The following is a 26,932-nucleotide window of genomic DNA, read 5'->3' as shown; positions in this document are numbered from 1 at the left end:
ACGTCCACCCATAAGTTTATAAATTATCCCCCTTGCCTTTGGACCCCAAGAAGTAGGTAGACAGGTCCCCTGTCATGTCAGCCTATGGCAGATGGAGCCTATGGAGTTGCAGGACCACCCTGATGATATGCCTCACTCAAGAGTCATTAGGTTGAGTTCACCCCATTTCCTATGGCCTTGCCATACTCAAATTATGCAGCACAGATGGACTGCCCTGAGAGCCAAGGTGAAACAAGGAGACCCCAATACTCCTGGGAGAGGCGGATTACAGCTGAGTCTGGTAGAATTCCCAGATAGAGCCAGGTAGGACCTGGCATTGGTGATGCACACCTGTCATCACAGCTATTGCCAACTCCAATAGCTGTGGAGGCTAACCTAGGCTGTCTAGGACTTTACTTCAAACGAGAGTGCCTTGCTGTGCACTATTAATCCTAACCGTGTGGAAGCAGAGGCAGGTAGATCGCTGAGTTGAGGTCGGGTGGCTCTAGAGAGGGAGTTTTGGGACAGCTAGAGCTACACTGTCAACATAGGGCTGGTCCTGGCCCTGTGTGGGAATTGTCCTGGCAGCATTAAGAAAAAGAGCAACCTAGATGGCCATTGGTGCTGCACTGTAATTGCAGGATTTGAGAGACTGAAGTAGACAAATTGCCCTGAATTTTAGGTTAGGATGGGTTACACAGAGAGCCCCTGTTTCAGGAAAAACAACAAAAACAAAAAAAACCCAGGAACTGGGGAAATGGGTCAGTCTGTGAAGTGCTTTGCTGTGCAGCCATTGGTCCCCAACACCCACATTAAAATCTAGTACATTCCTGAAACCTCAATGCCATGGAGATTGAGGGAGGAGGACCCCTGGGCTCACCAGCCAGACATTCTGTAGAAACCCATGGGCTCTACCTTCAGTGAGAGACCCTGCTTCAAAAAACACCATGGGGGCTGGAGAGATGGCTCAGCGGTTAAGAGCACCCGACTGCTCTTCCAGAGGTAATGAGTTCAATTCCCAGCAACCACATGGTGGCTCACAGCCATCTATGATGAGGTCTGATGCCCTCTTCTGGTGTATCTGAAGACAGCTACAGTGTACTTATATATAATAAATAAATCTTAAAAAAAAAAAAAAACCACCATGGTAAATACCCATGACCAGATGGCCACTGGCTTCCATGCATACACAGGAAAAGAAGCCACGATAATTCCAGCATGATACCAACTGCCCATCATCCATGGATGGACCTTGACCCTGACAGAACAGTGTAAAATTTCTTACTTAGACTCTGGTTTGGGTGAGTGGGTCCCTAGGCAGCTGACCTGTGCTACATCCCTCCTACAGACTCACCAAGTCTTCCCTCAGTCCTCAGGGAAGCTTTTGAGACCCTTTGTTTTCTTTTTCTTTTTTTTTTTTTTTTTTTTTTCGGAGGTGGGGACCGAACCCAGGGCCTTGCTAGGGCCTTGCTCCTGCTAGGCAAGCGCTCTACCACTGAGCTAAATCCCCAACCCCTACAGTGTGGTAAGTTTTCTTTTTCTTTTTTTTTTTTTTTTTTTTTTTTTTTTTCGGAGGGAGACCCTTTGTTTTCAGTGTGTGTGTTTATGTTTGTGTGTGGGTGTGGCGTGTGTGTCAGTGCGTGTGCCTGCACACGTTTGCAGTGCCTGCAGAGGCTAGAAACAGTCATCAGATCCCTGGAGGTGAAATTATAGGTGGTTTTGAGCCTGATGTGAGTGCTGGGGACTGAACTTGGGACCATTGCAAGAGTAGCAAGTGTTTTTGTTTTGTTTTGTTTTAAACTTTATGTGCATTCCTGTTCTCAGCCTAACTTCCTGCTCATTCCATGTATTTATTACGATAGGACAACTCCTGGGAGTTCCTTCATCAGGTAGAGCTCAGAGCTCAAACTCATATTTGTTTGCAAGCACCTTTACCTACTTAGCCATATTGCTGGCCTCTCGGGGACTCTCTGCTGCCCAGTCCTCACTTCTCCTGGGTTCCCCACAGACAGGAGACACGGGGATTCCCTCTTCCTATGTCAGTAGCTTCAGTCTTCGCTTGTTCTCATGTGGTAACGTGGAGTCCTGTGAGCAATTTAGGGGCATGGGCAGAGAGGGGCTTTCGGAGTTACACTCTCTGTCACTCTATCAAGGGGTATGGAAGACAACGAATGGTGTGGAAAGAGGGCAGCCCCATGTTTCATGGTTGGGACTTCAAGGGAGGTGCTGTCTCCGATCCATACCCCACAAGAAAGAGCCGGAAGTGCAGGAGGAAGCCCCAGCTTGGTGGTAGACCCAGTGCCCCTCCTCCCCTTCACCTCAATGGCCCTCTTCCTCCCTGTCTCAGTGAGCCCTAGCCCGCAGCCCCTGTTGGTTTCCCTGTTGCTGGGGGTCTCACTGAGGACTTCCTGGGGGCAAAGTGGGACTAGGAGGGTCAGGGGCTGAGGCCACTCCTGCTGGGCCTTGTCTCCTCCAGTGTGCAGTTTTCTGTGTGTGTGTGTGTGTGTGTGTGTTTAACTTGCTTATCTTGTAGCATAGGGACAGATTACTCCAAGGCCTTTGCACACCCCGAGCTATACCTTACATATGTATGCATGCATTTTAGAATGTGTTTATTAGTGTGTTTTGGAGACAGGGACTCTCTATGTAGATTAGGCAGGGCTGGGACTATTAAAGGCGAATGCCACTACCTTTCTGTGACTTCAAGGGCTTGCATTTCAGTCTCCAGGCTTGGCAGCAAACAATACAACCCAGTGAACATCTCCCTGACCTTGCACCTTTTTTTTTTTTCCCCCGGAGCTGGGGACCGAACCCAGGGCCTTGCGCTTCCTAGGTAAGCGCTCTACCACTGAGCTAAATCCCCAGCCCACCCCCTTTTTTTTTTTTTAAGATGTCTTCAGACACACCAGAAGAGGGCATCAGATCCCATTATGGATGGTTGTGAGCCACCATGTGGTAGCTTGGAATTGAACTCAGGATCTATGGAAGAGCAGTCAGTGTTCTTAACAGCTGAGCCATTTCTCCAGCGTCTTTTTTCTTTTTTTAAGATTTATTTATTTAATATATATAAATACACTGTAGCTGTCTTCAGACACACCAGAAGAGGGCATCAGACCTCATCATAGATGGTTGTGAGCCACCGTGTGGTTGCTGGGATTTGAACTCAGGACCTCTGGAAGAGCAGTCAGTGCTCTTAGCCGCTGAGCCATCTCTCCAGCCCCTCAAGCGTCTTTTTTATTTTTGATACTCACTGGTTTGGCCAGACTGAGTCTGATTCCCCAGTGCTGGGGTTAAGAGTACAGGGGCTGTCATCTCTCAGGTATTTTATGGGTGCCACAGGGAGGTTCGAACTTAGGCCTCCATGCCTGTGTTTGCTGGGGTGGTGGTGTGGGATCAGGGCTTCCTTTGATGGTGACAGAATGTTCTGGAATCATTGCACCACCTGGGAACGTGTGAATATGCGTTGAACGAGTCCCGGGTGTTTATAGAGTAAATAGTGAGCTGTCCTCACTCTCCAGAGCCCTTTGGAAAAGCCTAGGTAGGCAGCCTGGCCGCTCACACTTACACTCCGCAAGCCCCGATTCCTCCTTCCTCCCATTCTCCCCCCCCCCCCCCCCCCCGGTCGCCACCCGCACCTGGGCTGACCTCCCAGTGGTGTCTGACCAGTCACCTGACCCAGAACCTGTCCAAGCTCGATCAGGCCCCATGGGGGCGCTGAGGCTCCCAGGTACGTGGGTTTGGTGTCCTGGCTGCCAGCCAGGCTTACGCAGGGGTGTGTCTGTCCCCATGGCTCCCGGACCAGGTAGGCAGGCCAGGCCGGGTCCCACCTGCAGGAAAGGATATGGGGGGGTGGGGCGAGGTGGGGTGCGGAGAGGTGGGGGTGGAGAGAGGTGGGCGGGCTCAGGCAAACACCCGATACAGGTCCGGACGCAGGTGCTGAGTTGTCCCTCGGGGCGGGATGCAATCTTTTTTTTTTCTTTTTTTCTTTGGTTTTTGAAGCCGGGTCTTTCTCATAGTCCTAATCACCCTAGAGCTCCCGGCTGCTGGGTGCAGTCTTGAGCACCTTCCATCCTGGTGGACAAGGGACCAAGAGTGACCTGTCACTGGCAGGGACACTTCGGTGACCCACATCCTGTTCTGCCCGGGTCGTTGCCCCGCCCCCTCCCCACTGGGTGGGAAGGGACTTTCGGGGGACTCCATCAGACTTCCTAAAAGTGTTACTGGGCGGGTGTCGTAACACCTGCGGCGCGACCATGACCCCAGAAGGAACGGGCCCTCAGGTGAGACGGCCTTCCCTTTCAGTGCCACATCAGGCGCGTTTGACCTTGACCCCTTAACCTTAGCGCTGAAGGCTGTGGGGCGAAGAGCTGGGTGAACCGAGGGCCACTGGGTGGGCCCGGGGCTCCGGGAACAGCACTCGGGGCGCCCCGCACCTGTCCTTTCCCCCTCTGTCGTCCCAGCTCAGTCCATCTCTCTTCCCAGCTTGAAACTGAAACCACCGTAGCGAAATGAAACTAGAGCCCCGGCCCTGCGGCGGGCGGAAGGGGACAGCACTGCAGACGCCCGGCCCACGTGGCAGGCCACTGCGGGGAGGTGGGGTGGGGTCGAGTCCTGCTGCCTAAATGGCGGGGATTTTTTTTTAAAGAAGGAACCGGTGGGGACAACTGCCTCCGTCGCCGCCATGTCCTTTCCCATACCCGCCCGTCTGGCAGCCCCAAGGCCTCCTGACTGCTGCAGAGCAAGGGCACTGACCTCATTCATTTGGGGGGGGGGGCTCTCTTCAGTCTTCGGAGGTCATCCTAGATAGGGGAATCAAGGTCTTCCTTTCAGTGTGTCCTCGGGCAACCAAGTGTAGGTGGGGGAAGTGCAGCCAAAGACCCTGACTTGTCCACCAAGTGCATTTACTTAAGGAAGGAACCAGCAAATACACAACTGCAGCATGCAAGACTGAAGTTAGACTCTAGACAGCTTCTCTGCTTCTCTTCTGTGTGTCCTGGGCTGGGACACAGGCTCTGATATATCTTTGGCCCTGCAGGGTGCTGCTGGGAGCTTCCCCAGTTGTAGTTTTCATACATGTCCCCCGACGTGGCAGTGGCAGAAGGTTCTCTCGGAGGGTTGTGGGCCAGGATGCCTCGCCATGGTGTAGAGAAGGAAGAGTGGCCATTTATAGGCACATGTCGGGAGCCAACCGGAGTTAAGCACAGCCTGTCACCTACTGCCCATTGATAAATGCTAGTCCCCTACCCAGTGTCTCAAGTAGTACCGGGTGTTCCAAGTTCACGTGGGAGCTAAGGATGACCTTGAACTCCTCCTGACCCTCCTGCCTCCACCTCCCCAGTGATAGGACAACAGGCACGTGCCATCAAGTCTGTCTCTCTTTGTCTCTGTCTCTCTCCCTCTCTCTTTTGAGTTTGAGCCCTACCTTCTCTACACAGCAAGCTCCAGGAGACTGAGGCCCGCATAGTGAGATCCCAACTCACAATATCAAAAAGAAATGAATCAATTAATATATTAATAAACTTAAAGAAAAGAGTGAAAAATAGTGTCCTGGGGTTTAGGCAGTGGGTAAAGCCTTTGCCTAGCATCAAGGCACAAGAGTCAGAAGTTCAAAGTCGGGTTGGGGATTTAGCTCAGTGTTAGAGGGCTTGCTAAGGCCCTGGGTTCTGACCTCAGCTCCCTGGGTCAAATGAAAAACCCAGAAGTTCAAAGTTATCCAGGTTCCAGGTCAGCCTGGGCTACATGAGACCCTGTCTTTTAAAAAGCACTGTTAACTAAATAAAGTAATTTTCACAGCTACCGTGTGTCCGTCTGTTGTCTTCACCCTCAGATGTAGCTGTGGCGGTCTGGAGGCTTTGTCTGTAGAGCAAACTCACTCTGACCTCCCCACAGGCTGGAACCGGGGACCCACCCAGTCCCTACACAGCTCCCAGTGGTTTCCAGCCACTGTCATATCTAGATTCACACAAACTTCCCATGAGGCAGGCATCTACCTGGATGGGTGGTCGTTTAGAAATAAGTCTTGTCCTGGGGCCTATGGGGGCTTAGTGCTGCTGGAGCTCCTCTTTGCCTAATATACACATCACTGTGCAGGCGCACTGCCATCTTCCCCAGCATCCCTGCAGTCTAAGGACGCTCCACTCTCAAAATGGTTCTCTCCTCAGGACCAATCCCTCACCTCTGCAGACACAGCCTGTCACTTGCCCCAGCACTGGGGAGGTGGAGGCAGGACAATGAATTCAGCGTCCTCCTCTGCTTCATAAGACATTGGGAGCCAAGTGGGACTTTAAGAAGAACATTTGCGAGCTGGAGGGGTGGCTCAGTGGTTAAGAGCACTGACTGCTCTTCCAGAGGTCCTGAGTTCAAATCCCAGCAACCACATGGTGGCTCACAACCATCTGTAATGGGATCTGATGCCCTCTTCTGGTGTGTCTGAAGACAGCTACAGTGTACTCATATAATAAATTCATTTAAAGAAAAGAGCATTTGCATAGCTCTTACCAGGCCCTGTGTCTTGTCTCCAGCACTGCAAAATTAACCCATTAACTACAGAGTTAAATCTCTCACAAACCCTGAACATTCCCTCTCTCTGTTTTATTTTATTCATTCATTAATTTTTGTTTTTGAGAGTTCCTCTGTAGCCGTTTGTCCTGAAACTCTGTAGACCAGGCTGGCCTGGACCTCAGAGATCCTTCTGCTTCTGCCTGCTGACTTTGGGGATTAAAAGTGTGTACCACCATCCTCTGACTTGAATAAAAATTTTTTGAGATGAGGTCTCATTTTATTGACCAGGTTGGCCTTGAAATCGGAGATTGTCCTTCATTAACTTCCTGGGTAAGTTAACATACCCTGCAACGATTATTTTAATCAAACAGAAACTGTGGTGTAGGCTGGGGTCACCCCAGCACTCTAGGGGAAGCAGAAGGATCAAGAGTTGAGGGTCGGGGTTGGGGATTTAGCTCAGTGGTAGAGCGCTTGCCTAGGAAGCGCAAGGCCCTGGGTTTGGTCCCCAGCTCCAGAGGGAAAAAAAAAAAAGAGGTGAGGGTCATCCCTGGGTACATGGTGAGTTCCAAGCCAGCCCGGGCTACTTGTGAGGCGGTCTCAAAAACAAACAAGCAGGGGTTGGGGATTTAGCTCAGTGGTAGAGCGCTTGCCTAGGAAGCGCAAGGCCCTGGGTTTGGTCCCCAGCTCCAGAGGGAAAAAAAAAAAAAGAGGTGAGGGTCATCCCTGGGTACATGGTGAGTTCCAAGCCAGCCCGGGCTACTTGTGAGGCGGTCTCAAAAACAAACAAGCAGGGGTTGGGGATTTAGCTCAGTGGTAGAGGGCTTGCCTAGCGAGCGCAAGGCCCTGGGTTCGGTCCCCAGCTCTCAAACAAACAAACAAACAAACAAGCAAACCAAAGATCCTACCCCCAAAATCAGTCACAAAATGCTGTTGTTGTTGCCCCACCCTCTCCCTGCGCACCTTCTGCTGTGTTCTTCCTTTAAATGTGTCCCTGGGTTTGACTCCAAAGCCTCCTCTCTGTAGTCTCTCTGTATGAGGGCACAGAGCATCCCAGAGCGCAGCATTTGGTATTCTTTCCTCTGCTTTGACCTTGGTCACTGTGTTTGTGTGTTTTTCTCGGTTATTGAACCCCAGGCCTTTCGTGTGAGTCAATGCTTTATCATTCTTTTGTGGTTTTGTGACAGAATTTCAAGTAGCCAAGGCTAGTCCCAAGCTCTCTCTCCTTTTAAAAGATTTATTTATTTTATATATGTGAGTACACACACATTTCAGACAAGAGGAGAAGAGGGCATCGGATCCCATTACAGATGGGTGTGAGCCACCATGTGGATGCTGGGATTTGAACTTAGAACCTCTGGAAGAGCAGTCGGTGCTCTTAACCACAGAGCCATGTGTCTTTGATCCTCCTATCTCTACTTCTCAAGGACGGGGATCCTGGGCGTGAGTCACTATCCCCAGCTCCTCCATAACCAGAACCCAGGCTGGCTAGTCACTGAAGCAATCCCCCTCACCCTTTCAGTCTCCTGATGGCGGAATTCTGGGCGAGAGCCTCTACACTGAGCTTAGATGTTTTTGTTTGGATTTGTTTGGTTTAAGTTTTGAGTAAGGGACTCATATAGCCCAGAGGGGATCAAATTTGCTAAGTAGCAGAGGATGGCCTTGGACTAATCCCTGGAGAGCTGGGCCAACAGCTCACCCAGACCATAGGTGTGCGGTGCCTCACCCGGGCCGTTTAAAGTAGATTAGATTTAGATTAGATTGTTTGTTTTTTTTTTTTATTCTGTTTTGTTTTTTAAGACAGAATTTCCTGTGTGTAACTGGCTGCCTGGATAAACTCAGAAGAAGGGGCTGGCCTCAAATTCAGAGATCCCAGGGTCTCTATTCTTGAATGAAAGGCTCGTACTATCATCCTCAGTGGTTTTTTAAAAGAATGTATTTGTTTTTATTTTTCCATCGTGGTGCTTTGCAGGCACCAGATCCCAGGGGGCTGAAGAAATTATAGGCAGTTGTAAGCCACCATGTGGTTGCTGGGAACCGAAACCAGGTCCTCTGGAAGAGGTGCCAGTGCTCTTAACTGCTGAGCCCTGTCTCCAGCCTCTAGATTAGATTTCATTAATCTATTTATTTTTCATTAACTAAAAACATTTTTTTTAGACAGAGCCTCAATGTGTAACCCTGGATGGCCTAGGATTTTCTATGTTGACCAGGCTGCCCTAAGGACTAAGAACTCTTTCTAATTCCCTATAATGAAAGGCATGTGCCACCTCCCGGGTTGCATTTTATATTTCTTTCATTTGATTTCTGGGAGGTCTTGCAGGTTGCCCAGCCTTAGGCTCCAGTCTCCCGCCCCGCTCTCCCTGGTCGACCTCCCCCACCCTCCTTCTTGTAGTATGGAGACCTCTAGGCTCTGCCCCATCGGTCTCATCAGAAAACTGGAGGTGATATATTCTGGGGTGTGCTTTCAGGCGATGCTGGTTCTCCAGGCCTCTCTGGAGGGTCCAGCCTGAGGTCACAGCTAGAGTTGGAAGACGGAATTGAAGTCCTGAAGTCCCTAGATCACCTACTCCCGGACCAGCGCCCGTTTCTAGGGAAATCGAGGTAGGTGGGAGGAGCCTCAGCTGTGGGCGTAGAATTCTGGCCTGGCACAGGTGACCCCGCCTCCTGCGGCCCAGGCAGGGCAGGGCGGGCGCAGCGACCCGGGTGCTTCAGTGCTCCTAGGCTCCGGTCCCGGGCTGAAGTTCCGGGTCCCCCCGCCCCGCGCCGGGCTCACGTGGCCGCCCGGAGTCCTTCCCACCTTCTTGGCTAGTGTCACAGCCAGGGCTTCCACTTCCCCTTGAAGGCAACTTATTATACAAAAAGCCAATCAAATGTATTTGGGTGTCGAAAGGTACATTTATTTATTTTTATTTTTGAGACAGGGTGTTACTATGTAGTTCTAATTGCCCTAGAATTCGCTGTGTAGTCTGGCTGGTCTCGAACTCACAGGGATCCACCTGCCTCACAAGTGCTGGGATTAAAAGCGTGGGTTGCCACGCCCGGTTAAACCGTACTTTTAATTCGGTTTATAAAAAAGTGTTGGTAACTGCTGGGAGAGGTCGATGCTTTGACGTAAAAAGCAAAACAAAACAAAACAAAAGAAAAACAAAATCAACATCCCGGGCTCCCTACAACCTGGGGCAATTTGTATACAATATCAACAACAGAACTAACAATGAATGAAAAATACCTAAGGTAAGGACCGGGCATTCGGAGGCTCACAGCCCATAGACATACACACTAAAAGCCAAAGTAAGGAAGGCTCCTCTCCATACGAAGGGGCGCGGGGAGGGAAACTGAGGCCAGGCGCTAGTTCCCACTCCCCGCTCTGCCCCCTCCTGCGAGCCAGACCCACAGCCAGGTCGTCTGGTGGCTGTGGCGTGCTGGAACCCGAGCCCAGTAGGCCTGGTGAACCGGGCTGTCGCCCGGTCCCCTCCTCTGCCTTCCCCTCCCTCTCCGGACCTCTCCCACGACCAGAGAGGAAGTGGGAGAGAAAAGGACAAGGGGGTTAAAAAAAAAAAAGGGAAAAAAGGAAAACAAAAGCCGTTGGGTTGCTCCGCACTTTCCCACTCCCCACCTCCGTCCTGCCCGGCGCGGCGCCCCTGCGAGGGTCCCGGTCTACGCCCCACACCAGCCGGGCCAGTCAGCCGGCTGCAGGGAAAATTACAAGGCCTGGAAAACAACCGTCCTTCCCCGCCCCTCGCCAACCCCTTCCCCGCGCTACGCCCCTGGCACAGCCGGGTGGAGGCGACTGTTTTATGTAATCGCGGGGCGGCAGGTTTGCTGGCTGGCTGTACCGGTGAGGGCGGGACCCCCGAGCTCAGCTGACACCTCGCGGCCCTGCAAGTCTCCCCCTCGGGGGTCCCCGGTACGACTCTGGGCAAATTGAGGCGCAGAAGAGGGGGTTGGACGGAGAACCGACACTCTGAAACAGCCTTGCAAACTCTGGGCTCTTCGCAGTTTGGGTAAACTGAGGCTTATGGTGGCGTTTAGGGAACCCGGAGCTCAGATGCAGACTCCTGATCCTCGCAAATACCCATTCTCTTCCTTTCCTGGGTTGTTTGCACTACTTGGGTAAACTGAGGCCAAGGGTAACGGGAGCTCCGATGCAACCTCGTTGTCCTTGCAACAGAGTCTTCTTTCGATTCCTCGCATTATTTGGGGAAACTGAGGCTCAGGGGAGGTAGATGAGGTACCGTGGCAGCGCCCTGCTGGCCTCAGAGAGAGTTGTGCAGCCAGGGACTGTCACTTCCTCGCCTTCCTCTCAGCTCTCTGGACCAGCGGGCCCCCCACGCCCCGGCAGCGGGTCCTCCGGGTGCGCACCGCGCTCCCGCCCCCACTGCCAACCCGGTCCCGCCCCGCCCCGGGCTTCGGGGGCACAGCCCGCGCCCCCTGAACCCCGCCCTGCGCGCACAGGCCGGGGCTGTTTATCTGCGGCCCCCACCCCCTGCACCCGAGGGGCCCCTCTTGCCCGCCCCCAGCACCCCGGGGTGCTCTGGGCCGTAGATAAGCCAGCAGGCTGGCACGGCGCCGCGCACGGGGCGGAGAGGTCACGGGCTTGCCAGGGGAGGGGCCGATGGGTCGGGGCTGCGCCCCCCGCCCGCCCGGCACCCCCAAATCCCTAATTGCAGCCCGATCTGTTCTCCCGGCGCAGCCCCGCGGGACGTGGCAAGAGCCGACCTGCAGAGCCTGTTCTGGCCGCGGTGGCCGGGGGGGCGGGCTGGGCGTGGGGGTGCCGGCGCTGCGGCACCTTTAAGACGAGGGAGGACCCCTCTTGCCCTCGGACAAACCAGGAAGGGAGTCGCGAGCATCATACGGGGCTTTGCGTACTGTACGGCTACTGTAGGGGCAGTGACGCCGCCGCCCGCCCGAGCGAGGTCCGCGCCGCGGGCTGCCCCGATCGCGCGTCCTCCGGGCCCGGGTCCCCGCGAGGTAAGCTGCCTGGGCTGAAGGGGAGCCCTCTCCCGGAGAGGTGGGTTTTGTTTTCCTTTTTTCTTTCTTTTTAAATTTCCTTGCAGGGTGGGGACGCGGCCGGGGGCGCAGTGCGCACCCCGCGCGCCCGTACTGAGCGGAACGGATTGGATGGGGGATCTGGGGCGCCTCCGCAACTCCGGGGTTCTGGATACCAAGGTTGCCCGGCCATAGCCGGAGACGAGTCGGGCGGGGGGGGGGGCTCCGCCCGGGTCCCTCCGGGGCGAAGGGCACAAACCCGCTCCTGATCCCTCCTCCCTGCTCCGGCAGCACGGCCTCCGGGCTCCCGGCGCGCGGCCTGCGGGGGAGGGGAGTCGGGCCGCACCGAAGGCGGAGGTGGGGGCAGAGGGGCGCGTCGCGTGCTAAGTTTGCAATAGGGCCTGGGGCGCGCCTCTCCTTTCTGAGTGGTAGTGGGCAAGCGGGGGACGGGAGAGGCCTATCTGGGATTGCTCGCAGACGTTGGAGTTGGCCAGGATGGAGCTCCTTGGCGGAGAGGGGGAGGGGGCTGACAAAACAGGGAGGGGGGCTTTGCAAAAAAAAAAAAAAAAAAAAAAAAAAAAAAAAGGCCCGAGAGAGGCGGAGGGAAGGGGTGAGGGGTGGAGTGTGGAGTGTCTGGGAGGCGGACGCGTCTTCGCGGTTCTCCTGGGCGCTGTAGTTCTTTTGCTTATCTTCAGTACTTGATGTTTTGGACGGTGGTCAGGGAACGTGAACTACAAATCCCAGAGTGCCCCGCGATAGCGGCGGGTCAGGGAGGGGCGTTGCGGAGGAGGGGCGGTGAGCGGCAGACCAGAGAGCCAATGGATACGAGAAACAGTCCGGCGCGGCTCTGCATGGGGATGGTGCCTGCGTCTGGGCGGAACCTGCGTTCAGGGGCGGGGTTTTGCAGGAGAGGCGGGGCTTCCGTGGCTCCCTCGCCGGGGGCCGGTGGCGGTCCCGGCTTCCGGCTGCCGCCCCTCCCCTCCTGTTGTGTAACCGTTCCTAGGCCCCCCCCGTTCGATATTTTAATTTTTCCCCCTTTTCCTTTAGTTCCGGACGCTCCGGGACGAGGAGAAAGGTTCCTCCACAAGACTGGACGTTCCCTTCCCGGGGGAGGGTGTGGTGTCAGGGGGCTTCGGGGCTTCAGGCGAGGCCGGGGATGCGCGGCCTGGCGCGGGCCGGGCCGGGCGCGGGGGAGGTGACGGGCGGACCCAGATCCGGGGTAATTTGCATCGCCCTCCCCCCAGCCCGGGTGGGGATTGGCCGGGCGGCGGCGGAGGGTGGTGCGGGGCCGGGCTCAGCGTCGCCCGCCGGGGCTCGGAGCCACCAGCCCGCCGCAGCCATCGTCCCGGTCGCTGGCGCCCGCGCGCCGCCCGCGAAGGAGGTAGGAGCCGCGCGGCCTCCGGGCCGCCGTCCTTTCCTTTCCTTCTTCCCTTCCTAATGGTGGCCATCGCCACCACGTGCGCCCCCGCTGCCGTCCCCACCTGGGCCTGGCACCCAAGGGTGTTCACTTTGGTGGCGGAAGTGAGAGACAGATGGCTTCCCTAGTTTCCTCCTCTCCTTTCCCTCCCCTCCCAAGCAGACCTACTTAGCTCAGCACCCGTGAATGACTAAGCCTAGTACCCACGGGTGACAGGCTTGGCGGAAGCCCTGTGTCTCCCCCCTCCTTGCCACAGCTGCTTCCCCCAGCGAGGGTGTCTCTGGCCTCTTATGTCAGCAGGCTAACTCCCCCCTCCACCATCTTCCCCAGGCCTGGGCCCAGGGCGTCATCCTGAGTGGCCGCTCCCACGCTGAGCGGGGACCCACCCTAGACACCAAGCTGATTACTTGTAATTGGCAGGGCTGTGGTGGGAGAGATCCCCAGGCCCTTATTCCCCCCTTCCGTTCAGGCTAGGCTCGGGATTGCAGAAGGGTTCACTCAGTTGGGGGACATCTGTTCATCCCAGGGTCACCTCTCCACCCCACACCTTTCCCGGAGGGACTCCCAGTGGCTCCCCCAGCTGGGCCCTGGCACCTCTCCGGGGCCGGGCTCGGGGCTCTGTTTACCGGCAGGCATCGCTGTGGAGACGGCCTGGGGGAGGGAGGGAGGGGACAGAGCCTGGGGTGGAAGACAGGCAGGAAACAGGATCCAACGGGGACACTGAAACTTTAATTTGCCGGTCACTTTGGGGGTGGGGGGTATTTATTATTTAGTTGAGATTGGCTGTGGTAGAGGCCAGTCAGCACCTTGCCTGCGAAGAGGGAGCCACACACCTCCGGTCTGAGTGTTGGGGGGACCTAAGCCACAGGCCCCAAGTAGCCTAGTGTGGGGACGGCTGTTGGGCAGAGCACCTTGTCCTTGGTGGCTTTTGGGTGCATTCTGTTCTTTTCCTTGAGGCTGTGTGACCTATAGCTTGGTCCTTGGCCCGTAGAATGAAACTGAGGCTTGGAGTGTTGGGGTCCTATGTGAGCCAGGGTCTGCAAGGGTCACGGGAGGTGGGAGGGAGGTACAGGAAGCAAAGGTAGACTCAAGGTCACATGCCCAGCGGCCCTGCCTCTGAGTGTAGGGGGTCTTACAAATCACCAAATGCCCTAGGGTGTCTGCCCACCTGTGTCTCATCCAAGAGATCTGGATGCCTGAGTAACACCTGTCACCATCATAGGCACTGCCCAGGATGACATTGAGCCCAGAGAGGGATATCAAGACTCCAAGGTCACACAGCTGGAAGCTAACAATCTGCCCTGGTCCTGGCATCTGCTGCCCTGTGTGCTGGGCACCTGGTGGAGGGTGTGAGTGACCCAGAACCACCACAGTGCCCCATCTGTACCCCAAATGGGGCAGAGCTGTGGTTTCCTCTGGTTTTTCCAGGAGGGATAGACGTCACCACTCAGGGCCCAGCGTGAGGAAGGGTCCAATGTGGCTTGGATGGGCCAAATGACTAACTGTTGTCTTAGATTCCTCCTCCCACACCCCCACCCCCACCCCCACCCCAGTGAGGTTCATCTGTGTCCTCTTGGGTTCCCTGGGGCCAGCTCAGGGCACCCTAGGGGCTACTAGGAGGTGGGAGTGGGTCTCTGCCAGCTGAGCCACCTTGGGCTTCCCCCACCTCCTGTGCCCCACCCAGGCCTTGCAGTGAGGCAGAGAACAAGCTGTGGTGGGGCCTGCCATCCACCCAGAAGTGTCACATTCCTTCTTTTCTGCCTTAATTTCCCCTACTGTTCTCTGGACTTCCCTTAGGCAACCCGAAACAGGTTTGGAGTGGCTGGTGGGTGGGAGTACCTATACCACCCTGAATTGTCCCAAGGACCTCAGTCCTGCCAGCCTCCTGGGGGTGCCCCATGGCCTGCACAGGGGCCAGGGGCCCTGTGCCCTGCCTGAGCTCCCTAGGGGGTGTGGGGGGGAGGGGAGAGGCACCCTGGGAAGAACAAGTTAGGCAAGACCAGCCAGGTTCAAATTCCAGCTGGCTGTGTGACCCGGGGCCAGTGGCTTCCCCTCTCTGATCCAGACCCCCCTGTGTTGAGAGGGGGCAGGGCTTCCAGAGGGCCTCCCAGGAATGTGTCCACAGGTGGGTGAGGGTGGGTCGGTTTCCTCCTGCTGCCCAGCCTTACGTCCATAGTGTGGGATCTGGAGTGTAGCCGGAGGATCGGCTCCTCCATCTGTCCCCTCAGCAGGCTGGGACTGGGCTAGCCAGTGGCCGTCCCCACCCACACCTTTCTGGTTTGACAGGAACAGGCCCTCCTGGGGGCCCACCTTGCGCCAGGATGTTTCTAAGGGAAGGTGGTGCGTTCTTCAGGCCCCTGGGGCACTGAGGGGTCTGGGGGTGGTGCAGGTGGCTTCAGGTGGCAGACCCTTCCAGGTCCCTCAGACTTTTGTGGGCATCTTGGATAACAGGTGCAGCTGGACTCATTTGTGGCTGGAGGGGACCTGGGTCCTTTCAGTCTGCCTTGGTTGCTTCTTGTGGCAGGAATCTCATCCCCTCCACCTGGGGAGGGGGTCCGGTTTCCACTTGGAAGTGGCCTAGGCCTCCCTTCTGGCCTTTCTGGATGTGTGGAGCTCAGAGCGTGGGAACTGGGTGGGCCTGGGCCCCACCCTGTGGCTGTGCTCTCCACAGGCCTGCCTGTCCCCACCCCCACATGCACACACTTCCCACTGGGCCGGCTGCCTTCCTGCCTCTGGCCCTTTAAGGCCCAGGGCAGGAAGCCCCTCCCCATTAGGGCAATAACTGCACAGTTAATGGCAGGGCCTGTCTGAGCCCTGCCTGGCCCTCTACTGCTACCTAGTCAGGAGGGCAGGCGGGCAGGGGGCCGTCTTATGTGCCCTCACTGACTTCCTGTCCCATTAGACCAGACCTAGGGACCAGGCCAGGCGGGCATTGGCGTCAGGTCAGGGCACTGTAACCCATGGGGACCAACCTTGCAGCACAGGCTGGGAGGGGTGGGGGCTGAGGGTCAGGGGCCTGGGGCTGTACCTGTGAGCTAGGCTTGCTATGTGACCTTGGGGTGGCTCCCCACCCTCTCTGGGTCTTGTGAGGGGACTCTGAGAAGCCCAAAGACCCTCAAGAGGTTGGTGGGTACTGTGGGACGGGTGTGCCAGGTGGCCTTAAGTTACAGTTCAGTGCCTGCTCTCCAGAGTCCTCAGAGGAAGCTGAGGCTTTGACCATGGCCCCATACAGGATCTCACCCAGGAACCTGGGGAGCAGGGTGGGAGGTGGGTGGAGTGCTGGGGAGGGTGGAGTCTGACCCCTCATTAACTGGCCCCAGAAATGTACAGGAAGGTAGTGCGTGGCAGTTTTTGTCCCAGCCCCTTCCCAGAAGCCCCTCTTTCTTCCTGAGGGTGGGGCCTGTAGGCCAGGCCAAATCTTTACCTGTGTGACCTTGGGAAGACCCCAGGCCTAGTGGCGCCCCCCCCCCCCCCCATGCCATAGTCCTGTCTCCAGGACTGGGTTCAGCCTCTGTAGCCTTCCTTGGTTGTCCCTGCAGTCGGCTAAGATTACAGGGCTATAGTGTGGGCCTGGTTGGGTCTGCTGTGGGACCTTCTCCCTTGTGTCTCTTGTCCCATTGGGTAGAGGGCAGATGCAAAGGAAGACACCTGATTAGTTAGTTCCTGAACACCATGGAGAGGGGAGGGCAGATCGTCTTGAAAGTAGCTACAGCAAGTAATCCTAGGTTAGACCAGAGGTGGGACCAGCAGCTGTCCCCTGATACTGGGTGTGTCTGCCTGCCAGGTGGGTGGAGTAGGGTGTGGGCCCAGGTCTTTGGTTCCTCCGACCTTTGGCTATGACCCTTCTATATGGCCAGGCCACAGGAGCATGTGCCCCGCCTCTCCAACCCAGAAGGGGCCTGCCAGGGCCTGCCCCTTGCCTGTCCGCCGACTCAGCACTGAACATCCCCAGAAATCCCACGGAGACAGGCACAGGCAGGAGCTGTTGTGCAGGGACCCCAACCGGTGCTGGGGAGGTCTCCCTGAGGAGGGACATGTCCCTGGAGCTGGGCAGAGACATAGCTCCTGCGTGGCTGATGGGACTGGTGTACCGCGCCCTGCGTGGGTCCCCGATCCCTTGTTTCACAGGAGCTATGGCGGGTCCTGGCCTTCCTCTCTCACTTGAGCTGAGTCTCAGGCTGTTCCTGGGGTGAGGCCCCTGAGAGGCCCAGGTGGTGCCAAGGTCTGGGGTGTGGCACGGCAGGTGGTGCCTGTTCCTGGAGAGATGGCAGGCGGGTCAGGTGCAGGGGCCCAGAGACCCAGGAGCTCTGAGGGGGACAGTGATGGTGGTCACTTTTGTGTGTGTGTGTGTGTGTGTGTGTGTGTGAGAGAGAGAGAGAGAGAGAGAGAGAGAGAGAGAGAGAGAGATATTTTTCAGGCTCTGTGGCCTTGGGTCTTCCAGGCCAACATCTGCCCTAGCCACAACCTGGAGCCTGGGTGCCTTTGTACTTAAAATAGGGCTTCAGTAGCCCCAGGCCCTGGTGCTCAGTGCCTGGTGGGAAGCCAGGGTGGCCGTGCCCAAGGCGACAACCAGGCTGAGTCACTTGGGTTTTTTCAGGCTCAGGGGCCCTTGGAGGGCTACCTTTGAGCCATTCCCTGGGTCACCCTGGCTGGGGGATGCCTTTGGGGTCACATGCCCCCTCCTCCATGGCAGGCTGTGGCAGGAGGGGACAGGGTTGACTTGTCTTTCCACATGCTCTCCAAGGCCTGGGGCCAGACAGCAGATGGCAGGGGGTGGAAGCAACCAACGGGGGCTCCTCAAGGCCTCTCCGGACTGGCGTAGGTTATCCCTTCTGGGCCCCTGGGCCTGGTCTCTGCAGTCACATCTGTGAGAGTCCCCTTTGGTGGGTGGGGGCAGAGGCACAAAGGACTCTTGTCACAAACCACTCCTGTGGGGAAAAATCCACTATGGACTGTGCCTCCTGACAGCCTTCTGGGTGAGGGAGGGGACTCCTTCCTCAGGAGGCTGAGGAAGGAGTAGATTCGGCCGTGTCCCTTCTGGGAACAACTCCAGGGGCCCCTGGCCCTATAGTGCAGGCGGGCTGTTCTGGATCTGGAGGAATGTGGGCCTTGTTGGGTGGCGAAGGGCAGCCTGGCTCCCTGGAGAGGGCGGAGGGGTGGGGACAGAGCCAGAGGGTTGCACAAGGCCGTGGGCAGATGAGTCACAGCTCTGGGGGGGCAACGAGGAGGGGTGGGGTGTGGGGGACAGCCCAGTGTCCCCTCTGCTGGGCTTCTCTAGGGATGGCTGCCCATTTTCCAGATGGGGAGTCCGAGGCTTGGAGCATGCTGAGCCCCATCCTAGGCAACATAGCAAGGTGTGCGGGAGGCCCTGGTCTACCCTGTGAGGGGAGCATGGCATGGGCTGTAACTTGGTTTCCTCCCTTATTCACCAGTTGGTCTGTCTGGTGTGGGGGGCAGGGCAGGAAGGGGGCACCCCTAGTGTACAGGTACTAGGCAGGCCTCAGTCCTGGAGTTGGGGTACACCCTGTCCTGCCCAACGAATCTTCCAGGGGAGCAAGGCCTGTTGTCGTGCCAGTTTAGTCCTGACCTCCTTTGGGGCCATAGTAGGTGGGCTTTTACCCCTGGCCCTGCTTCCCTTTTGGACTCTTGGTGCCATAAGACCCTGAAACTGAGGGCCACCTCAGGACCCCAAGTCTGGTCTGCAGGCACAGAGAGGCCCTAGCTATCCGACCTCTTCTTCTGTCACATCGGGTTTTGGTATGCTCTGCTCTGACGGTGTTCCCCTGGGGAGACTGAGGCTGAGAAGGCCAGGCTCCAGCCAGAGATAGTCCCCTTTGCTGACTGCCACCCCTTTCTGCAGGTGTCGCGGAAGATGGCTGGCGGCGTGGACGGCCCCATCGGGATCCCGTTCCCAGACCACAGCAGCGACATCCTGAGCGGCCTGAATGAGCAGCGGACTCAGGGGCTGCTGTGTGATGTGGTGATCTTGGTGGAGGGACGTGAGTTCCCCACGCATCGCTCGGTGCTGGCCGCCTGCAGTCAGTACTTCAAGAAGCTGTTCACTTCGGGCGCTGTCGTGGACCAGCAGAACGTGTACGAGATTGACTTTGTGAGCGCCGAGGCGCTGACGGCGCTCATGGACTTTGCCTACACAGCCACGCTCACGGTCAGCACGGCCAATGTGGGCGACATCCTGAGTGCGGCCCGGCTGCTGGAGATCCCGGCCGTGAGCCGAGTGTGCACTGACCTGCTGGAGCGCCAGATTCTTGCGGCCGACGATGTGGGGGATGCGGGCCAGCCCGATGGGGCGGGTCCCACGGACCAGCGCAACCTGCTGCGTGCCAAGGAGTACCTGGAGTTCTTCCGCAGCAACCCCATGAATAGCCTGCCCCCCACTGCCTTCCAGTGGCCTGGCTTCAGTGCCCCCGATGACGACCTGGATGCCACCAAGGAGGCAGTGGCTGCCGCTGTGGCTGCTGTGGCTGCAGGTGACTGCAATGGCTTAGACTTCTACGGCCCAGGGCCTCCAGCTGATCGGCCCCCAACGGGCGATGGGGAGGAGGGTGACAGCACCCCAGGGCTGTGGCCTGAGCGGGATGAAGATGCCCCGCCTGGGGGGCTCTTCCCGCCTCCTACTGCCCCGCCAGCCACTACACAGAACGGCCACTATGGCCGTGCAGGGGCCAGCACTGGTGAGGAAGAAGCAGTGGCGCTCTCTGAGGCCGCCCCTGAGCCGGGTGACTCCCCGGGCTTCCTGTCAGGTGCTGCAGAAGGCGAGGATGGGGATGCCGCTGATGTGGACGGGCTAGCGGCCAGCACACTGCTACAGCAGATGATGTCGTCCGTGGGCCGGGCAGGGGACAGTGATGAGGAGTCCCGCCCGGACGACAAGGGTGTCATGGACTACTACCTGAAGTACTTCAGCGGAGCCCATGAGGGTGATGTGTACCCGGCCTGGTCACAGAAGGGCGAGAAGAAAATCCGGGCCAAGGCCTTCCAGAAGTGCCCCATTTGCGAGAAGGTGATTCAGGGCGCAGGCAAGCTGCCCCGGCACATCCGCACGCACACCGGCGAGAAGCCCTATGAGTGCAACATCTGCAAGGTCCGCTTCACCAGGTGAGCCACCCGGCCCAGTGAGGTCAGGCGGGAGAGCGACTGAGGCTCTCTGCCTCTCTTGGTGTCTCTGTCCCCTCTTTTCTTGGGTCTGTGCCTCCTAGAGTTAGTTCCCTTCTCTTTCCCCACCAGTGATGCTCGCTTGGTAGCTGGTGTTGCTCCACCACCATGGTGTTTGTTTCACCGTGGAGACCAGGTGGGCCTGCCTGGAACGTGCTGAGGTCCTCCTGGGCCCCTACACTGGGCTCTGCAGCAGCGTTCGCTGGGCGCCTGAGGTCTAGCATCCAGCCAGGCCTCCCTGGAACGATTCAGACGGACAGGGGAGAGGCTTTGTAAGCAGAACAGTGGTGCAGAGTCCCTGGGGCCAGTTAACTTGGAGGTCCTTTGGGCCCAACCAGTAGTGGGTGTGGGGGGGGAAGTCCTGGGAAGAAGCCCTGGGGAGCCCAAGTCCATTCAGGATCGAGTCTGAGGAGTCCAAAGTTGGCTGTGTGAACCCAGGACAACCTAGACCTGTACTCAGCCGTGTGTGTGTGTGTGTGTGTGTGTGTGTGTGTGTGTGTGTGTGTGTGTAGGGGTGACTGGCTGGCTGGGGCGCAGCTAGGCCCAGTGACTCAGCGCTACCCCCTGCCCTGGGGTTCCCCAGCCACGCCTACCAGGCCTGAAGAAAGAAGCCATTGTCTCAACTTCCTGGCCCCACCCGACCCCCATCCCAGCACCCTGGCCCCCTCCCCAGAGGGCAGCAGGAGAGGGTGCGGCAGGGCTCCAGTGCCCAGGAGTGCCAGGTAGGGACAAAGAGCACGTACCATGGAAGGCAGTTGCTTTAGTAGGTGAGACTAGGGCTGGGAAGACTCCTCCCCCAGGGGACATCCTGGGCTACCAAGAGCCCTCCCTTCTCAGACAGACATTGGGCTCTGGAGAGACCAACAAGGTGGAGGTCCTGGGTCACCCTGAGGCCACTCCACAGAATTTCTTTTTACCCTGTGTATACCTGGCTACCCCCAAGTTTGGGGCTGGTCCTTCTTCCCTGCAGAGAAACAAACTCAGAACCTGGTGCCTGCTGAGGCCCTTCTGTGGCTTACCTGCTTACCCCTTCTCTAGGGCCTTCCCCACCCGCTGCCTCACCCCCACCTTAACCGCCCCCTCTAGGCCTGGAGCCCAGGGGCCCCTGTGACTCACGGCAAGCATTGAGTAAGCCAGGCTTGTAGCAGCCGGGGCTATAATTACTCAGGCCGGGGCTTGGGGTGATGAAACTGGGGCTGCCTCCCACCTCTACCCTGCCTCTGTGTGGCCCCTGGGCTGCTGTGCAACCCCAGGCCAGTCAGTTCCCCCCTCTGAGCCTTCTGGGGAAATCTCTGTACAAAGCTAGGAAAACTAACCACTGGGGTACTGGGTGGGGCCTGTGCAGGGGAACAGCTGCTGCCCCCCAATACTGGGTGTAGATAGTGGGGGGGAAGTGAGCAGGCTGCAGGGGGTGGTGAGGTTTCACTGCATTGAAGTACTCCTGGTATAACAGCTGGAGACTCAGGTCTGGTGCTACCCTCAGGGCAGTAGGGAGCAGTGGAGGTCCAGGGGCTGCAGCTCAGTTGGCCCTATACACAGAGCCGGAGCGGAGCGGGAGCGGGAACCTGGTCTCAGGGGATTGGCTAAGGCAGAGGGGTGTCCAGAGTGTCAACAGGGGATGAATAGCAGTTAATCAGTCCATACGTCAAAGGAAGCCATCAGGGTTGCTGGAGGAGTTTGGATTCCAGGCCAGCCTGGGCTACATGGGGAGCCCAAGACTTAGCACAGGGCAGACCCAGACTAGGGAGTGTCACCCGGTCAGGTGCAGCCCTGGGTTAATCAGAAGGAGCAAGAGCTGTTTGTGGTAGGGCCCGCCTTTCAGAGGCCTGATATTTCCATCCCCTCTGCGGGACTCGCGGCAGGATGGAGGGAGGGCAGCCAGGGGCCATGAACTCATCCTGCCCAGCACTTGGGAGGCTGAGGCAGGAGGATGACAAGTGCAAGGTTATGACTCGGAGAGACACTTCCTTCCCCTTAACAGCCCTTCAGAGACCACTACCTAGGCAATGTTTACAGACTACTCACAGCAAAGGTACCCAGGGAGACCTTGGGGTGTCAGAGGCTGTGGTACAGGTTCATGTGAGGGTCTAGGAGGCCCGGGACCTGATGGACTTGGTGAGGGCTGGGAGGTGACAGTCCTTTCATGATGTAGTCCTTGGGATGTAGGACATTTTGTTTGAGACTTAGTCTCTGTGGGTAGACCAGGCTATCCCAGAACTGCATGTAGCCCAGGCTAGGCTCCTGCTCACAGAGATCCATCAGTTTCTGCCTCCAGAGTGCTGGGATTGTGGGCATGTGCTATCAAGGCATAGAACGCTAGGGTCTGAGAGCAGAACTCCCTAGTACCTGTCGCAGTCCTGCCCTGCCCTCCAGCAGGCACCCAGTAAATCAGAAATGTTGGCGCCAAGGCAAGCACAGCAGCCCCTGCCTGACTGTTGAAATGAAAAGGCTTCTTAGAGAGGTTGAGTATTTTCTGCGTTGCACAGCAGTGCCAAGTGCCAGCTTTGGCCCATACTATTTGTCTGGTTTGCTGGGTCCCCTGTGCCCCTGGGTTCTGAGGTCTGGGAACAAGGGAGACAAGTACTTGGGTGGGGCATGGGGGTCTCCCAGGTGCCTGCTGACCGTGCCCCGCCCTCAGACAGGACAAGCTGAAGGTGCACATGCGGAAGCACACGGGTGAGAAACCGTACCTGTGCCAGCAGTGCGGCGCGGCCTTCGCACACAACTACGACCTGAAGAACCACATGCGGGTGCACACAGGGCTGCGACCGTACCAGTGTGACAGCTGCTGCAAGACCTTCGTGCGCTCCGACCACCTGCACAGACACCTCAAGAAGGACGGCTGCAATGGAGTCCCCTCGCGCCGTGGCCGCAAGCCCCGCGTGCGGGGTGTGCCACCTGATGTCCCCTCCGGGGCTGGCGCACCCCCCGGGCTCCCGGATGCTCCACGCAATGGCCAGGAGAAGCACTTTAAGGACGAGGAGGAGGACGAGGAGGAGGCCAGCCCTGACGGCTTGGGCCGCCTGAATGTAGCGGGCAGTGGAGGAGACGATGGTGCGGGTGGCCCCACGGTGGCCGCCACTGAGGGTAACTTCGCAACCTGACTCGTATTAAAACAAACCAAAAACAAAACAAAAAACTAAGAACAGAGAGAAACCACCACCCACCCCCAGCACCACAAGTAAGCAGTTCTCTGTCCAGACGCCCTCCATCCATCCGCGCGGACATGTGTGCGTGTATATACCATGGCCGCGGGCGCCTGCCTTTCTCAGATCCTTAGGATGTGGCCCCATCTGCTCCTGTGCCCCTCGCCCCGTCCACCCAGAGGTCCCACCCAGGGGCCCAGCCTGCTCCTGCTAAGGCGAGGGCGATAGGGTCGCCAGGACAGGCGCCCAGCTCCTTGCTGGTTGGTTTTAGGGGGTCTTAGACAGACCTTAAATGCTCTGTCCACTATGAGTGGACGTTAAAATGGTCCCCAGCTCCCCACCCTCCTTCCTCAGGGCACTTACTAAAAGAGGGGGGTGTCCCCTCGGGCTCCCTCCCCGCCTGTGGCCTCACATCTCTGCACATCCACCATGGCCACCACTGACATACAAATCTATTTATTCCCAAGCCTGGATGGCCAGAGCGGGGATTTGGGGGGCTGCTGGGGTCCCTGCCACCCTCTTTCACGGCACTTAGACCTGACGGGGTCCTTGGGGCCACTGCTCAGGGCGACCCCCCCCAACCTTCCCATCTCTGCTTGGCCATGCCCCACCCTGTGTTCAGAGATTGAAAATTCGTCGTTACCCCGCGCCCCACTTTTTAAGGCACTTTTTAGATCTATTTCCCCTTTTCTCCTTAAAGACAGTTTATATAGAGATATATATAGAGAGAGATATATAAAATATTCTTTTCCTCAGAGGAGCCGGCAGCAGTTGTGGGTGGACGTAGCCAAGATCAGAGGTAACCCCAGGAACTCAGGCAGAGACAGGCGAGGGAGCGAGAGAAAGGCCACAGCTTAATGTCACAAAACAGCAATAAAACCCCAAGACTTTAGAAACACGAAAACAGAACATTAAAAAAAAAAAAAAAAAAAAAAAAAAGGGCAAAAGCGGCGACGGCCATGTGGGGATCTTGGCACTTTGTAACTGAACGGGTACTTTTCATTCTTAACTTAAGAAATGTTTACAAGTTGCACCCAGCTTCTATGAAAAATTGGAGAGAGGGAGAGCAGTGGGAAGTAACTAAGTCAATTTATTTTTGTATAAAATAAAAGAACCCCAACCCATTGCTCCGGTAGAATCCGCTTGCGTTCCCAAGACTCAGGGCGGGGCGTCCAGGGCGCCACGGGAAGGGACCCGGGTCCGCTTGGCCTGCCTCCGGGGCTCCCTGAGTCTGCCAGGGGCCCCTGTTTCCCAGGTTATTTTAATTTTCTCTCTGTAGGAGACCACAGGCCTGGGAGCCGCAGGCCACCTGTCCTGTCCTTCCCAGCTCAGGGATGTCCCCGAGAGAGGGCTGGTCCTCGGCTAGCCAGACCCCGTGCCCCCGTGTGGTTCCCCCTCCCCGTGTGGTGGTCCCCTTCCTAGGCACCCCCTCTTTTTATTCAAAGGCACTGACTGTAACCCAGGGGCTAGCACCTGAGCCCCCCACACTCTAAACTCTGGCTTCCCCAAAAGGCTCGGTGTTGACTGAGCCACAGGCCACGGACAGGGGTTGGGGTTGGGGGACATGGGTGCCAGCACACCCCCATGTCAAACCTTGTGGCCAAGGTAGAACCAAACTTGGGACCTTGTCCATGTATACTCTGCCGAGCCCTTTCCAGTGCATGCCGGCGGGGTAGAGGGTCCTGTGTCCCCATCTGACAAATGTTTCTTTGGTTTTAAAGGGAAGCTCTTTCAGAAGGCCTCTTTCCAGTTTCTAGCAGAGGGGTTTTCCTTTCTAACCCCGTCTACTGCGCGACACCCCCCCCCCCCCGATGTCTCAGGATCCCCCCTTGGGGCCAGCAGAATGGGCCCAGGGGCGGGGTGGTGCTGGCCTCCCCTTGCACCCTACTTTCGCACTGAGCTGTCCTGGGAACTGCTGTGGAGGCCAAGTTGGTCCCCAGTCCCCCATTCTCAGACAGGTCAGCCCCTCCATCCTCTCGCAATAAAACCAACTTTAATCACATGTCATCCTGGCCAGCGGCCACTAGTCTTGGGGTGGATGGAGCCCTTGGGGACTATGGTAGGGCGTCCCGTAGCCCGCCAGCGACACCGCAGATCCCTTAGGGATTGCACTAAACCCTTGCCCCTCACTCTGCACCCAGCTTCTGCCCACCCACACCCACCTTGCCTTAACCGCCAGCCCGTCCCTAGGGGGCCGCAGCCACAGCATGGGCCCAGCGCCGGGACATCCCCAGCCCCCTAAAGGCCCTCCCCAAACCCCCCCCATATACTGCAATCACATACTGTATATAGAATGTGGATCGATTTTTACAAATTTTTATTCTTTAAATTAAGGCCGTGATAAAAGTTGCCAAAGAGAATTGTGGAATTCACTAGAGGTTTGAGCAGAGGGTGCTATAGAAAGGTTTTATTTGGTTGTTTGGGGTGTGTGTGTGTGTGTGTGTGTGTGTGTGTGTGTGTGTGTGTCCCCTTTTTTTTTTTTTTTAAACTGCCTGGTACCAATAACAAAAAGAAAAAGAAGAGAAATTTGTTACTTCCATTATGGTGAATTTGCGTGTGTGTGAGTGTGTGAGACAGAAGGGCCCAGGCTGTGGGGTTCTGGGGACCCCAGTGCTGGGGAGGTGACCAGCCTGCAGCTGGCACCAGCCTGTGACCTGAACAAGGCCACCCCTGCTGAGTAGTTGCTGCTCTTTGCCTTCCTGTCCCTACAGGCCTTTGGAGATTAAGAAAAAAAAAAAAAAAAAGGCAAAAAAATAAAAAAATATAAAAATAAAAATAAAAAGCAAAACCCTATATATCTACAGAAACCAATGAATGTAAACGGCAGAGCAGGCCCCGCCATGCTGGGCTCCAGTGGTAGAACCAAAGTGGGTGCCCTGGGGTGCTCATTTAGGAGGACCCCCGAGTGGCCACCACCCTGTCACCCTTTTGAGCACAGCTGACCCGAGGGTGCTCTGGTGGGTCCCCTTGGGTAGCCAGGGAATGCTGCCGCTGTGGCAGGCACAATGGCAGCCTGGAAGTCCAGGCGGAAACTGGGCTGGTCGTTCAGGGGAAGGCAGTGTGAGTAGCAGGGTGTGTAGGAGGGACACAGGCTGAAAGGAAAAATAGAAAAAAACAAAAAAACCACAAAAACCAACAAAAAAAGAAAAAGCAAAATCCTATTTTTTGAGAAAGAAAGATATTTATATTTGCAGTTTTATTTTAAAAAGTTATTTAAGCTGAGGAAACAGCCTTCCCGGAGGTGGGGGTGGCTGGCACCGGACGGGTCAGGGGTCTTGGGGGGCTCCTCACCCCAGAAATGATTATCTCAGTTCAGAACTAGCTCGCACTAAATATATACTGATTTACCTTTGTGGGGGGGCAGGGAGGCCAAGAGACAGAGGGCCAGGGGAATCCCACCCCAAGCCCAGAACGAGGTGCCTTGGAATTTGGGGCCCCAGGCCTGGTGCATGGGGGTCCAGAGCACAGAACAGACATTCCACTGACCGGATGTAAGAATCTTTATAAAAAGTGTGGGAGGCAGAACGAAAACAAATCAACTGATTAAAGAAAAATGCACTTTTTGGGGGTGGGGGGACAAGCTTTAAAAGTAATTAAAAAACAACAAAAGATTATGAAAAATCCGAAAAAATAGAATTCATTTTTCTTGTACATAAAAGAGAAAAACCCAACCACTAAATGCAGCCTGTTACGATATCTCTTTGCCTGGTCTCTGTGTTGTTTTGTGGTT

At 56.7% G+C, this 26,932-nt stretch overlaps 1 protein-coding gene and 1 long non-coding RNA gene across 6 annotated transcripts; one reads left to right on the top strand and one right to left on the bottom strand.

The window, feature by feature from the left end:
* Positions 1 to 2,994: 2,994 nt before the first annotated feature.
* LOC120093770 (uncharacterized) lies at positions 2,995 to 4,523 on the bottom strand. Its single transcript, XR_005487453.2, has 2 exons — positions 4,413 to 4,523; positions 2,995 to 4,050 (listed from the first exon to the last, which is right to left on the bottom strand). It is a non-coding gene; the product is annotated as an uncharacterized LOC120093770 (long non-coding RNA).
* Positions 4,524 to 9,357: 4,834 nt separating this feature from the next.
* Positions 9,358 to 26,898, top strand: Zbtb7a (zinc finger and BTB domain containing 7a). 5 transcript variants are annotated; one of them, XM_006240838.5, is made up of 3 exons: positions 9,358 to 10,384; positions 18,744 to 19,999; positions 22,695 to 26,898. In XM_006240838.5, the coding sequence occupies exons 2-3, from the start codon at positions 18,756 to 18,758 to the stop codon at positions 23,158 to 23,160; spliced, it is 1,710 nt and encodes a 569-aa protein (XP_006240900.1). In that variant the 5' UTR covers positions 9,358 to 10,384; positions 18,744 to 18,755; the 3' UTR covers positions 23,161 to 26,898. The 5 variants fall into 5 exon arrangements, with proteins under 5 accessions (XP_006240900.1, XP_006240899.1, NP_446454.2 ...); XM_006240837.5 differs by lacking the exon at positions 9,358 to 10,384 and adding an exon at positions 10,497 to 11,448; NM_054002.2 differs by lacking the exon at positions 9,358 to 10,384 and adding an exon at positions 11,379 to 11,488 and having other exon boundaries at positions 22,695 to 24,138.
* Positions 26,899 to 26,932: the final 34 nt, after the last annotated feature.

This window comes from Rattus norvegicus, chromosome 7, assembly GCF_036323735.1.
Source record: "Rattus norvegicus strain BN/NHsdMcwi chromosome 7, GRCr8, whole genome shotgun sequence".
Lineage (NCBI taxonomy): Eukaryota > Metazoa > Chordata > Mammalia > Rodentia > Muridae > Rattus > Rattus norvegicus.
The sequence above is the reverse complement of the archived record's forward strand: the minus strand, read 5'-3'. Positions and strand labels throughout refer to the sequence as shown.

Bases quoted from the DNA above. Each gene is read 5' to 3' on its own strand.
- Zbtb7a (XM_006240836.5), top strand. From the start codon at position 12,623: ATGCGCGGCCTGGCGCGGGCCGGGCCGGGCGCGGGGGAGGTGACGGGC. The intron at 12,848-18,743 runs GTAGGAGCCGCG...CCCTTTCTGCAG, and splicing joins GCGCGCCGCCCGCGAAGGAG to GTGTCGCGGAAGATGGCTGG. The intron at 20,000-22,694 runs GTGAGCCACCCG...CCCCGCCCTCAG, and splicing joins TGCAAGGTCCGCTTCACCAG to ACAGGACAAGCTGAAGGTGC.